The sequence below is a fragment of the Pezoporus flaviventris genome, unplaced genomic scaffold (assembly GCF_033815535.1).
Source record: "Pezoporus flaviventris isolate CSIRO_AGI_PZ_B2104156 unplaced genomic scaffold, CSIRO_AGI_Pfla_v1 ptg000007l, whole genome shotgun sequence".
Lineage (NCBI taxonomy): Eukaryota > Metazoa > Chordata > Aves > Psittaciformes > Psittacidae > Pezoporus > Pezoporus flaviventris.
In genome coordinates this window covers 73,939,829-73,954,692 of record NW_026892555.1, presented here as the reverse complement: position 1 = coordinate 73,954,692, position 14,864 = coordinate 73,939,829, and the positions used below count along the sequence as shown (strand labels likewise).

Genomic DNA, 14,864 nt, shown 5'->3' with positions numbered 1-14,864 from the left:
TTTTAAATAGCACCGCACCTTACTGCAGCATGCACATTATATTGTTATCCAGAAAGAAAAACAGTGGTCCATGAAAAATTCCTGCCAGCAATGCCCCATTGCTCACAGAAATAGCCCCAGCTGCATGTGCTGGAGCTCATTCTGCCACCTTTGCCTCCAGTTTCCCTGATTCCCCCCTTGACAGAAGCAGATAGATGCCATGGGAGTTCTGCTTCTGGTATGCCTCGTGATGGAGCCTGTAACTCACCAGTATACATTTATTGCCATATGCAACATACGAAATGCCATGAATCAGCCTGTTCAGCATAATGCCAGACTACGCTTATTTTGTCGAATGCAGTATGGCAGGAAGGTAGCAAACATGAGATTCAGTGCTGCTCTCTTTAGTGGTAGGACTCAGGGTAGGGCCAAATCCTGCACTGCATCTGCACCTCTCGCCTGCTTTACTTGAAGTGTGCCAGGTACTCTCAGGTGCTTCAGATCTATTAAACTATTGGGCTTTTGAAAGAGAAAAACAGTAGCTATATAATAGCCAACATAACTGCCAGTAAGAGGGGTAGGTAATATAAACTAATTAAAAGAGCTTCTGCAAGAAGCCTGCCTCCTCCCTTCACTGTGTGAATGGGTGACTCTTTTCCTGAAAGTCTGCCATGCCTGCCAGCACCTGGGTCTCCACACTGCAAAGAAACCTCCTGTTTCCTACTTCCGAGTCCTAGAGAAGTCCTCTGCTCTCCATCACCTCTGAGGTTGCATTCTGGGATGCCTTCATGATGTGGGCATGTCCTTCATCCTTTTCTGTGCTGTTTTTGCCTGGTTTTCTGTGTGGTCCAGCAGCTTTCCCCAGCTTAAGGGCACTTTGTCTGTGTCCCTAGCAAGATGCACACGCTCTCCCTCTCCTTTGAGCTCCTTACTGAGCTTACTGGTTACAGCAGCCAAGGTGAGGAAGATGGGAAGCTTTGCATACTGCTCTGCTCCAGGTAAAGAGGAAGAGCAAGGTATTTTCTGAAGTACGTGACCACCAAACTGGAGACAAAGAGTTAATTACTATACCTTGCTCCATCTTCTGAAGTTAGTTCACAATGGTGTCTCTTGCAGTATGGAAGCTCTGACTTAATTCACACTCACATCTGTGCTGTTTATTTTTATACAGGAGGAAAGTGGCACTGACTGAATCAGTGAAATTTTGGTACTATCCATAATTCAGTATCTGCTAAACTAAACCTTATGAAGCTGGAAGTGTTTGTTTTTAAGCTTATTTTAAATTAAAGATTTGTAGTTAGTTATATTGAATTACGGAAATAAATAAGACTGAATTGTTCTAGCGATGCCCAGTGCCTAACTTAAAGTAGAATATCTCCAGCTGCCTTAACACTGCTGAAAACAAATGAAAAATAGTTTCACGGACACCTTCTTATACCAACACAACAGAGTTTAAATTTTTGCCAGGAAGAAACAGTAATTTGTTTTCAAGAGCTGTCACCATACAGAGGTACAAAAACAAACCACTTCTCTTCTGGGTGAGCTGCAAGCTCCTCAGAAGCTTTGGTCGCTCCTTCAGATTGAAATCTCAAAAACGTTAATGAGAAAAGCTATCCATCTTTTCCCCATCAGACAAGACAGGACTGCTTGTAGTCCCTGCATTCTGAAAAAGAACTTGTGTGTTTTCACGATCACGCTGACTGATCTCAATGTATCTTGTAGTTTGTACACTTGGTTTAGACTTAGTTATTTACAGGTGAGCATCCACAACTCTATTCCACATTTGCTTGACAGATGCAGACTTCTTTAAAATTAAATATCTATCTCACTGTCTCAGATGACTTAGTACTTATTGAAATGTATGTATTACTGCTTGTAAAGGTGCAAAATGAAAACCGCTATACAGTAGCTAGTGAACCTAAACCATGTGCTCCAAACTTTTTACTGAAAATATTTTTCAACGCTTTGGGTAAGTTTCTGAAAGTGCATGGAAGTGTTTGGGCTCAGTGGTGCAGGGAACCCATGTCTGTGATTCTAGCTGGCTATGCAAATCCCTAGTGAGCCAATAGTAATATGAAACGAACACTTGAAGGCCAGATGCAGTTGAAAATTTAAACATATTGAGTTCATAGCATGTGATAGTTTAATCATTATTTAAGCTTTAGAAATGTCACAGCATAATTTCAGAATGAGTACAAACACTTCCATGCACAAAAATTGCTTTCTTGATGCTACTTTTGCCCTTCCTGGGACAGTTATTCTCTTGTGAATTTTCTGAATTTAACCCTCCCTTGATCACAGGCAAATACTCAGTAAAAATTCAAAATCCAAAATATTAAAATAAAGCCTGCAAATGCATTTATAAACTAAGCAAGTTTTTTCTTTATGCTCTTAAAAAAAAAAACAAAAACAAACAACTGTGAAAATATTTCTTTCATTAAAGGCAAAATTTGCAACAAAACCGGTTAAACGGAAAATGCTTAGTCAGTCTTATTTGCAGAGTCAGGGAATGGAATCTTGGATTTATAAGCACCCATGCAGGATTAAATTCAACTCTACTGTGCATGTGATACATTTTTAATACCCTCACAGCATACATGGAGCCCTGTCTCCTTCTGTACTTGTGAGGGAAATACAAGGAGCAGAACTTTCTGAATTTGTCCTGTATTCAGGAAATTCTGATGAATGCAATTGACTTTGCAGCATAAATTGTGTTGATATGTAAAACAGTGTCATAACCCCAGTCTACATTTAGAAAGAACACTTCCACTTTACATAGCCTACTATGATTTGTTTGTAATAGGAACGGTTCAGGTTGGGTTTTGGAAAATATCAGTTATAATGATTCTACCGTTTCTGAGAAACAGGCTAGGGATAGAAATGCTCTCCATATTAATTTCTGGGGGCATGTTGTTTGCACATTTTCTAAGTGGGATCTTTTTGGACCAGCTGTACATCCTCATAGCAAAGACTTTAAGGTCATAAAATTTGGCCTTTGTATCAGAAATGTACTGGGAGTTATTTCTGGTAAAATTCATTGGAATTGTGCCATTGTGGGTGTTTTTTAAAACTGAACTTTTCACATGTTCTGTAGGAGCAAAATCAGCATAATCATTTCACATTCCTTAAGGTTTGTGTCACCTTCTATGCTCTCATGAGCTTGTTAGTGCTAACCAGAAGATGAACCTGTCATTCCTGTAGAGCCACTGAATATGTTATAGAAGATAGCTGTTGGGTTGAAGGTAGAGTTCTTTGCAACTCATGAAATGGCCAAGGCATTTCTTTTGTCTCCTCTTCTTTTTCACTTACTAGTTCTGGACACCATGGAAGAGTAAGCTAGTTTATTGAAAATTAGAAGTAAAGGCTAGGGAAGGATTAGGTGGGTATTCTTTATTGTGGCTTTTCATGTATGGAGACAGAACGAGTTCACAATTAAAAGTGTTTGTTAGAGGTCTAAATCATGCAACAGTGTGGTGCAGGAAGAACCTTTCCTTGTCTGATACATGCTCTTGGAGCAAAAATTGGGGAATTACTGTGGGTATATCATAAGCTTAATCACTGGAAAATGAACCCAGTGTACATTAGAACATGCTTTAGTTTCACGGAACAACTAAGTAACTGTGGAAGGTGTCACTGTTAGTGCTCCTGACATGCTGTTCAGTCTGGCAGCCCCAGTTTAAGCTCACTGCACTTGGCTCTTCTGGCACACAGTGCTGTGATGGGGAAGATAAGCTGACAAAACAGTCATCAAAGATTCACTCACATCAGGGTGAGTCCCACACAATGAGAGGAGCTATTAATATTTTAAAGGGTGCCATCCATCCCTATAGGCACCAAAGTATTACATCACTGTGTGTACAGGACAGAATGGCAGTAATGAATAGATCTAATGTGCTGAGAGCCCAGGGAGGGACAAGTTAGCATTTCCCATGCAGAACAACTGGATAGAATTAAGTGAAATAAACAAAGCTTATCCTTAGGGCAAAAAAAATTCCTCATTGACTATTCTGAGCTGCAAAGCAAGACTGTATCAAATAGTATGGTTGGGTTTGTTCAGGCTTAAAATTTCTTCACCAGTCAAAACTATGGTTTTTTTTGCAAAGGAATGTGATCTGTAGCTTGAACACAATAATAATGATGACTGAGTGATAAACAATTTGATGTATGTCATTTTTATTACCAAAAAGCCAAAATGTGAAAAGCTGAAGCCACATACATCTGGTAATTTTGAGGCTCACTTGACAGAGAATGCAGGTATGCTCTTTCACTGAGACTTTCTGACTGCTCTCAAATCCTGTCCCCACAGGGCCCAGCCTCCTCTCCCAGAGTGCGCTCCAGCTCAATTCGAAACCTGAAGGGTCCTTCCAGTACTCAGCCAGCTACCACAGCAACCAGACCCTCGCCCTGGGTGAAACAGCGGCTGCCCAGCTCCCAGCCCGTGGCAGTCAGGCCAGAGGTGCCATCCAGAGCTACAGCCAGGTATGTGTCCTAAGCAGCCTGGGTCTCTTGAACCTCGAACTGTGTAAGATATCTTCAAGGAAGCAGAGCTCGTTGGTGCCCACCAGAATATGAATGTCTGCCTTTACTTTCTGTCTTGTTCTGTGCATCTGCAGCAGAATGAATATCACCTTGATTTTCATAACTCTAAAATGGGTTGACTTGCAGAGTAATAAAATAATCATGATTGAAAAGGAGATTTACATGGCAGTTCCTTGCCTGCATATACATGTTGGTGATAGCATGTGTAGGCACTTAAGTTTGAAAATTTCTGTGACTGCTGATTAGGAGCCCTAATTAAGGTCTAGGACCTCCCTGCATCAGTATGAGGATATTACTGAAAGCAGTAAGTGCCAGCAAACAAAAGCAAAGCCAGGCTGAGATGAGATGCGAAACCTGCTTGGGATACCATGCATCACCTGGTGCCATGGCATAATCCCAAGTCTGAGAATCATTTTTTGCCTTTTTTCCTCTCATATTTTAAGACAAGCAACTTATCAGACAGCCTCCTGTATGCTTCAAACATCCTGAGAGATTGTTTCAGGTACTCATGAAAACTTTATAAATCTGGTTTCCTGGATCTGACACACAACCCTCTCATTCTTCTGTGCTTTTCACTGTTACATCAAAGTTTCTCACTGGGAAGTTAAATTTCAGTTTAGACAAAAATTTGTGGAAGTGTACCTACATATGCAAAGTCTGACTTATTTTCAAGTCAGGTTATTTTCTCTATTTAGATGTAACCGCCCCAGCAAAGCAGACACTGCTCAGTGTGACACAGGGACACTTTATAATTCATGATTCTGTAGAAGTGAGTAGCATCTGAATTTTGAAACCTTAAATTGCTAAGAGAATTCAAGTATTATATAGTCATTTCACAGTTTGCAGGATACCAAGAGATATACAATATTCTATTCTCTCAATTTGCTCAGAAAAGCTCCCTATCCTCTTAAGATTGAAAAATGAAATAAAGCACAGTTAAATTTAATTTCAAATTGGGTAGGTACTTTTTTTTCCTTTTATAAAGCCAACCATATGCTGGGCTGCATCTAAAGGAGCATGACCAACAGGTCGAAGGAGGTTGATTCTGCCCCTGTATTCCACTCTCATGAGACCCCACCTGTAGTACTGCGGTCAGCTATGGGGGCCCCAAAAAAAGAGGGTCATGGACGTCTTGGAGTGAGTCCAGAGGAAGACCATGAAGATGAGGGACAAGTGGACCTGATGATCTTGAAGGTCTTTTCCAGCCTGGTTGATTCCATGACTCCATGATCAGAGGGCTGAAGCACCTCTCCTGTGAAGACAGGCTGAGAGAGTTGAGCTTGTTCAGCCTGAAGAGAAGGGTCCAGGGAGACCTTGTAGCAGCCTTCCATTACCTAAAGGGGGTCTACAAGAAATCTGGAGAGGGACTTTTCAGAAGGGCATGTAGTGATAGGACAACGGGAATGGCTTTAAACTTTTAAAAGAGGGTAGATTTAGATTAGATACAAAGAAGGAGTTCTTCACTCTCTGAGGTTGGTGAGACACTGGCACAGGTTGCCCAGAGGAGCTGTGGCTGCCCCTTCCCTGGCAGTCTTCAAGGCCAGGTTGGACAGGCTTTTGAGCAACCTGGTCTAGTGGAAAGTATCCCTGTCAATTGCAGAGGGGTTGGAACCAGATGATCTTAAAGGTCTCTTCCAACTCAGACCATTCTGTCACTGTATAATAAAGGGTTTAAGGTGAGCCTGCACAGAACTGATGGACAGGGGTAGAGCAGTTGATGTCATCTACCTGGACTTGTGTAAAGCGTTCTACACTGTCCCACACAAAATCCTTGTCTCTAAATTGGAGAGACATCAATTTGATGGATGGACCACTCGGTGGATAAAGAAGTGGCTGGATGGCCACACACAAAGAGTTGTGGTCAATGGCTCAATGTCCGGCTGGAGACCAGTAACGAGTGGTGTCCCTCAGGGATCGGTGCTGGGACCGGTCTTGTTTAACATCTTCGTCGCTGACATGGACAGTGGGATTGAGTGTGCCCTCAGCAAGTTTGCCGATGACACCAAGCTGTGTGGTTCAGTTGATACGCTGGAGGGAAGGAATGCCATCCAGAGGGACCTCGACACACTTGTGAGGTGGGCTGATGCCAACCTCATGAAGTTTAACCATGCCAAGTGCAAGGTCCTACACCTGGCTTGGAGCAATCCCAGGCACAGCTACAGGTTGGGCAGAGAAGAGATTCAGAGCAGCCCTGTGGAGAAGGACTTGAGGGTGTTGGTCGATGAGAAAATGAACATGAGCCGGCTTCAGTGTGTGCTTGCATCCCAGAAAGCCAACCGTATCCTGGGCTGCATCAAAAGGAGCGTGACCAGCAGGTCGAAGGAGGTGATCCTGCCCCTCTACTCTGCTCTCGCCAGACCTCACCTGGAGTATTGTGTGCAGTTCTGGTGTCCTCAACATAAAAAGGACATGGAACTGTTGGAACAAGTCCAGAGGAGGGCCACGAGGATGATCAGGGGACTGGAGCACCTCCCGTATGAAGACAGGCTGAGGAAGTTGGGGCTGTTCAGCCTGGAGAAGAGAAGGCTGTGTGGAGACCTCATAGCAGCCTTCCAGTATCTGAAGGGGTCCTATAGGGATGCTGGGGAGGGACTCTTCATTAGGGACTGTAGTGACAGGACAAGGGGTAACGGGTTAAAACTTAAACAGGGGAAGTTTAGGTTGGATATAAGAAGGAAATTCTTTCCTGTGAGGGTGGTGAGGCACTGGAATGGGTTGCCCAGGGAGGTTGTGAATGCTCCATCCCTGGCAGTGTTCAAGACCAGGGTGGACGAGGCCTTGGGTGATATGATTTAGCGTAAGGTGTCCCTGCCCACGGCAGGGGGGTTGGAACGAGATCATCTTAAGGTCTTTTCCAACCCTGACTATTCTATGATTCTATGATTGGAGCCAGCAGGAGAACAGGATTCCAGCTAGAAAGAAAAAGGAGACTCTAATATCCAGTTCTAGCCTAGGCAGATGTCATCATGAGTTGTGTTTTGTGAGAAGTATCATACCTTAGGGGTTAGCCTGAAAGAGTATGATTCATTGTTCAAGGAGGCTAGAAAAAGTAAGATAATGGAAAAGGAACAGTTATGAGAACAGAGCAACAGAAACAAAAACAAAGGAGAAATTAGAGGGGAAGGAAAAAGCACTTTTTGGTGGGTTTTTTTTTTTTGAAAGGCAGGGAGGAAGGAATCTCAGGTGTGAGATTGTCTGGCAGTTAGAAGTAAGGATATTCTTAATGTAACTTTATCCTACTGATAGAATAGGATGAATTTATGAAGGGGAAAATTAATTATCTAGATTTCTTTCATTGAAATCACAGTGAACAGCCATTGCTTACAGCTGAAAACCTCTCATGAACCATCTACTTTGCAGAAAAATGGTTACCTTCAGAAAAGTAACTAGTAGGTTTTCTTGGTATGAGTGGGCAGGAAATAGGTTTTCTTCCTCTGTTCCTCCAGATTGTATGGTAGATGTTACTGCAGGAAAGTAACTTAGCATAATTTTTCATACCGTCATCCTGCAAAGGGTACTTGACAACCTGGGACAATTAAAATATATCTTGGAAATATCAATTAACTGCCATCTAAACTATGAATTAATAGATAAAAAGCATAAAAAGGTGGTTTCGAAAGAGGTAAAAAAGAAGAGTAAAAAGTCAAAAATTAAAATTAAAAAGTTCTGAATATGACCATTGCTGATCCCACAATTAAGGAGAAAAAGTGTCAATACTTGGAATTGTTTTGCTATCCCTATTATAATTAAAATAAGCCTCAGGAGTCAAAACTGCTCAGATTGTGATGATTTCCTTTGGTATTTGTGTGCAAGGAATATAGCTATCTCTGAACATGAATGATAGCCCAAATGCATGGGAAAAAAATGTAAATAGTCCCAAGGCCAGCTGTGACAGCAAGAACAATTTCTGAAAATGCAATTGGATAGGAAAGAGAAACTAATTAGTCTTGGGACTTCCTGCATAGTGCTGCAAAGTGCAATCTAACATTTTTGTCAATTTGGAGGACTTCATTATAGATCACAGAGTTTTTCTACTGCTTTGAGTACTTTAGAACACGGAACTTTTATCTTCTAAATGCTACTGGAATAGGATTTTTTTAGCAACAACTGCTTCTCTGGCAGGGAATTACTCTGTTTCTCGCTTAAACCAGCTCTTCAAACTTAGTGTCTAAATCCTGATGCATCCTGTATCAGTCGATTAAGGTTATTTGTGAATAATCAGTAGTACTACAAAATGTAGCAGATTTTGCAGATGAATTGCTCAAATGTGAATTTTCTATTTGAATAATGCCATTTGTGAGCAACTGATGGATTGAGTCTACTGTCATCTGGAGAATGGTCAGCTTATGTTACAGATATCGTAGGAATATAAAGCATAGCATGCACTCCAGATAGTGTTTTTCCACATGCTTTACCATGTATTTGCAAGGGAAGGGGAAAGGAAGTGAAACTAGTTTACATTTCTGGATGATAACTTTTTTAGCCTGTGGTGATGCTGCAGTCTTTTCAGAGGCTGGGGCAGCAACAGAGGTAGATCCTTCCTGCATATTATCCTATTCCTGAAGCTCCTGGACTGATCGAGCTGGCACAGAATTTGAAAATCCTTAAAAATCAAAAGTAGATAGAAAGCAAAGGTAATAATAAAAAAAAAAAAAAAAAAAAAAAACGAAAAGCCTTCAAAAATCATGTAATGGTTAATTTTCTAACTTGTCTCCTTTTTCCTACAAACAAGTCATAAGTTTGTCATTCACCAGACTGCCACACCTTACTAGCTCTATTTAGAATATTACCAAATGAGTGGAAGTACATGTTCAGTTGTCAAGCAGAAACTCTATTCTGGCCTTTTTCAGTTAGACTCTTGGCTCTTCCTGCCATCAGCCATCTGTGCCACAGGGTGATAGGCTTCTTGATAATCTACCCAGACAAAATCTAAAATGAGGACTTTGCTTCTGGTAGGATGTGGCAGATTATGATGTGTTTGAAACTGGATTCCAAATATGAACATGAGAATTTTTCTGTCACGAAAGGAAGCAGATGAAATCTTAACACAAATTACTCTTATTATGACACAGAGAACAATTCACTAGTATGGCTTATGGTAGTGAAGAACTGATCAGCATAATGCTGGTTTGATACTACAATAGGTAATTAACGATTGCAGCTTTCATTGCAGCTTTAAAACCAGAGACTGACCGTCTCTTGACACTCTGAAAGGATCTCACATGACTCTGTGGCTCTAAGACTACGAAGGTATTACCTACCTTCATCTATACATATGAGATTAGGATCAGGTAGGCTGACGAATTTTCCTCATAGTGTTGGGGTGTATTTTGCAAAGACAGTATAGCCATGACCTTTGTGATAAAATCAGGAAAAACAGATGGAATAGGCCACATTGGAGGGACCCAGAGGTGTAGTCTGGCATCTATTTTCATATAAGTGTATTTGAACATAGGTAGCATCTTCCTAGTTAAGTCAGGAACTTATAAATGACAGCAAAGCAGTCCTGCAGAAAAAAGACAGGTGCTACCATGGACTGAAGTCTGTATCCCCAGGACTAGAGAATGTTAAGCATTTTCATACCCTCATCTGCCCTTTGTAGAAAAGTGTTGATACAGGCATTGGACAAGAACAGAGTGATACTTTCAGTGAAGCCATATGGAATATTCTTGGGGCTGACAGAAGAAAATAAGCCCTCAATAGACTGGCAAGTCTTGCAGTCACTGAAAACAGCACAGAGCATGACTGAGATTGTGCAACAGGGCTGGACCCTTCAGTGAGTACCTGTGACTCTCAAAAACCCTATTAAGGATGACCAAGTTTGCTCCCAAATTCAACAAGACCCACCAATATTCAAGAAGCCAAAACAGCCTGGAGGGTTATCTTCCACACAACTTGAGCATCCATTGGAAAATCTCTCAAATCAAGAGAATGGGTCTTCTCATTGGCCACAATATACTCCATATGACTATGTTCATATTGAACAGAAATGACCTTGTTTGGGATTTTAAGGACCAAATGATACCTGAAAGTTCGAAAAAGCAAAACAAGCTGCAAGCTGGTGCTGCCATTTAATGCTAAACTAAAAATGCTTGTGAATACAAGTTCATCCAGACATAAGATGGACATACAGACTTATTCAAATGTAAGACAACTTTCCAGTTTCTTCTGCCAGAGAAGTATACAGGACATTGAACACAAATTGTCATTTCTTTAGGGTAACCAGTATCATGATTCAAACTCTCCAGCATTTTACTGGAAATTATATCATTATCTCATTCCCAAGAAATTACTCTGAAGCCATTTCTGTTCTTAGTTCTGTTGCTAAGACTCAGGGTTGCATTAACAGAAGCTCTTTTCCTTAACACCTTCATTGAATTCTGAAGCATAGATGCACAAAACCTACCAGGTTGTGCGTGCCTAAGAAGGAAGAGTCTGAAGGGATTCTAGATGATGTAGCAAATAGATCTGCTGCACTAACATATTCATAATGGTCATCTTGTTGTCGACCAAGACTTCCGTAACTCAGGTTTTGCTGGTTGTACACACCATTTTCCCTCTGGGAGCAATCTCCAAGAATCAACATGCCAATGTGTCAGTAATTAGCAGCTGACTCCAAAGTTTTGCTGAAGCCGTCAAGCTATCTAGGATTTTATAAATCCTTACCCATGCAAAATTTACATCAGAATAAATAATTCAGCACAGTTTCTTCGCCCCTCTCAATTCCATGTCATAAAACAGGAATCTCGTTTACGGTCATTCCATTTATTTTTTTTTTAAGTGGAATTGTAAAAAAAAAACAAAAAAAAACCTATCCTGAAATTTTGTGCAATAAATGCATGAATTAAGGTAGGCAAACAGCTGTTAGACTGTTCTCTAGTCTACTATAACCTGACTGGACACCCTCAGTAATGTTCTGTAAATCTCATTTTGTCTGTATCTGCAGAGGATGATCTTTCTCATCAGATTAAATGGGAAAGAAGGTATTTGCACAGGTGTTTTGAAGTTCTTATGGCTTTTTTCACAGATTTCTGCTGTTAAAAAGAATATATCAGAATCCATCTATTAGCTCCAAATAAGCAAATCAAGCTGCTTCTCTTTTGGATATCAGAAAAATTATATCTCTGAGTCTTGGAATAGGTACTTACAGGCTGTAGTAAGAAAGTCCTTGATCTTTTTTCACATCTATGAAATAGGTTGATGTGGGAGGATAGAACAACTAGAAAGCATATCTGACCTCAGTTTATTAGTTTAAACACAGTTTCATTATCAGGTTAACAACAATAATGGAAAAATAAAGGAAAAATACCATTGTATTTCATTCTTCCACATGAAGTATAATGTCACATTGCAGGATGAACAGCAGCATGTCTGCATGGTTGTCTTAAGTGACAGGGAGAAACTGAACCACATTTTGTCTCTGAAAACATGAGTGAAGAATGCATCTGTACACTTGGCCCTTTAAAAAAACAGAAGAACCTCGCAGTAAATTTAAGACAGGTCTGAGATTAGTCACATCCTAGAAAATACTGTGCGCTAATGTTTTCACTGCAATCTGTTCATCCAAAAGTTCTCTCCTTCACACAGAGCAAATGCTTTGCTTTTTAGGAAGTGCTATAAACTGTGTTTTTAATTAAGCATTTAATACTCGTGTCCCACCACTAGACCTTCTTCCCTGTAACAGACAATCGTGAAAAGGGCTTATTTTTTAAATTGGTACTTGCAGAGAGCCTGCAGCTTTTATAGATTTATTAGGAACATGGGATAATATTGGTTTACCTGAAATTAATTACTCTGTATCCTTGACACATCAAGCAGTGTAGAAGCAGATTAGAAATTTTGTCTGCATGATGACAGCTCTTGCCCAAAATTGTTATCATCAGTGACAAACTAAGTTACCAGTACATTAGCAATGTGTTGCAGAAGACACTGATAACATTTCAGAAGACTGTTATTTTGGAACAGGGTTGAATACTACAAAATACAAAATTGTTATGCCACTTAACAGTCCAAAAAGTAAAATGTATTAATAGATATCAATTGATAATGTAACTGGTTCAAACAACCTTTCATCACTTGCAAAAATTCCTCTGTCCATGTTGTCTTCAATCTTGCCAGCCTGATTTTGTTTTGTGAAAGTTGTTACCATACAGTTTAAACCTGGGAAATGAAAACTCTGCCCCTGTCAAATACATTGCTGGACAGTCAGTTGCAGATTAGCCCTTCTTTCCAGTTTAAAGCAGAGATGGTAAGTAGCTCAGCATGAAAGTAGCTTTTAAAATTGATGTTTCCCAGAGTTTGCCATCCTGTTTTTTTGTAAGAAGTCTTTCAAGTGAGACTCTCGAGCTTGTTGGCCATTTATGACAATTTTAAAGCTCTTACTTGATGCTGTGGTGTTTGTAACTCATGGCTGCAATCAAAACAGTCCAGCTCAACAGCATGCAGGCCACTTGCATCTGTGATCAACTTGCCCACCCAGGACTTACCGTACAGAGCAGCTGGAGGAAACAGCTTACATTTACCTAGAAGGCTGTTGCTCTTTAGGGGCAAACAACGTCCCAAAGCCAATGAGGTTTGGATCTGGCCATGCTCCCTTGAGACATGTCTATGCTGCAAGTGCTGGGCTCTGCCATGCTACTAACAACTGGGAGCAAAGCACCAGGAGAAGCCCCATCTCCGAAGCCATGCTTTTTTCTCCAGGTCTAGAAGAACATGTTTTCTTTACTCAGATGCAAAGTATTTAGGATGAGGGGTTGGGCTCCAAAAGTACAAAAAAGAAAAGGACAGAAAAATTTCCAGTAGTCACACACAGGAAGAACGTATTTCTGGCCTTTTGAACCTCATTTACTCTTTGTTCTGATTGGCCATTTATCTTGGCCTCAGTTCCTGACCAAATCCCTTACTTGGTATCCTAGTAAAAATAAGTTCCATACTCAGAACATGGTGCTTTTGTTTACTGTTTACTTGTTTTGTTGTTTTTTTTTTCCTCTAGGATGCTACTAGAAAAGCCGTTGCTATTTAAATGTGAAACCACGCTGCTGTTGTTGTAGCACACCTCTTTGAACTGAATCATTTTGAATTGAAAAATTCATTATTCAGATTTTAAAGGATTTTCTCACTAAGGAAACCAGTAGCCCGGAGGGGTGTGTGTGTTTGGGTGAAGCACTGGTCAGATTGACCCAAGCTGCACTGTCTGCTCCCAGGATCTGGGAGTGCTTTCAGAGGTTTCAAGTAAATCCCCTGCATAGCCAGGAAAAAAAAAATAGTATCTGAAACGAGAATGCATCTTACTGACACAGCGCTGAGCTCCCCCTCACTGCAGGGCGCAGTTATTAGAGGATTTTAATGTTTCCAGATTCACAGAAGATCCCTTGAGCCCAAGATCCCCGATAAAAAAGGGAGAGAGCCTCCTGTGTGTAAGGGTGAGCCCCGTCCTTCGCTGCTCCAGAAGCGGCTCAGGAACGCAGCTGAAATGTCTAATGGACAGCATCTGCCAAGGATTTTCGCTCTCCACTCCCCAACCCCCTCCCCGTTATTGGGCGTACGGTGAACTTTGCGAAGCCCTGCCCCCCGCTGCCGGTCCCGTGGCCAGCGGAGCAGAGGGCTCCCGCCATCGCGGGGCAGATTCCCCGCTGGATGCGGCCCGGGAAGTGCCTGGTACAGCCCAGCCCTGGATGCTCTTCCCGTGCTTTCCTTTGGGCCGCGCAAATAAACGCTGTTCCCCCGCTTTTCCAGGGGGGTACCGGGCCGAGGCGAGCATCGCGGTGCTGCCACCGGGTGAGGTGGGCTGGGGGGAAGCGGTCGCGCACTGTCGCGCCGCCGGCAGCGGCGGCACCCGAGGGCGCCGACTGTGTCCGTGTGGGTTCGGCGCGGTGCCTCTCCTCCCACGGACACCGATGGCTTTCTGTGAGGAAAATCACCGCATCTAAGCCCTTTCCGTGGCTCCAGCCGCTCTCTACCAATGTATGCAGAATAAAAGTTGGGGGGCATTTGTTTATTTATGTGTTTAAGCTCAGGCTCACCCACGCCTGGTGTAGGGATAGATAGGTGTGCGGGTGCGTTTCAAAGCACGAGTCCCCCCGAGCCGTGTGCCCGACAACCAGGTGCCGATCAGCCGCGACGAAGAGTTTTCACACCGCTCCGCCCGAGCTGGCGGCCGTTTTTATCTCAGAGGCTGGAAACGCTTTAGCAGAGTAACGACTCCCTCAATGCCGAGAGCGCCGGGTGCTGGCCCAGTTTTTAGTTCAAAGAGGGGGCTGCGCCTCGGCTGGGGACTCCTCCGGTGAGCGAGCCCCTTGCCCCGCCCCGGGCAGGGAGGGCCGGTGGAGCCAGGCCCGCTGCCGCCC

General features: G+C 42.2%; 1 protein-coding gene and 1 long non-coding RNA gene across 5 annotated transcripts in view; one reads left to right on the top strand and one right to left on the bottom strand.

Moving 5' to 3' along the window:
- Nucleotides 1-14,864, top strand: part of CTNND2 (catenin delta 2) — a 645,610-nt gene that overhangs the window by 359,792 nt on the left and 270,954 nt on the right. For all 4 annotated transcript variants that reach the window (XM_061449215.1, XM_061449216.1, XM_061449218.1 and 1 more), the window contains one exon: nt 4,286-4,458. In XM_061449215.1, the coding sequence (XP_061305199.1) occupies nt 4,286-4,458 (173 nt within the window). The remainder of the gene's footprint in view (nt 1-4,285; nt 4,459-14,864) is intronic.
- Nucleotides 4,385-14,860, bottom strand: LOC133267160 (uncharacterized). Its single transcript, XR_009742654.1, has 3 exons — nt 14,541-14,860; nt 10,366-10,543; nt 4,385-4,586 (listed from the first exon to the last, which is right to left on the bottom strand). It is a non-coding gene; the product is annotated as an uncharacterized LOC133267160 (long non-coding RNA).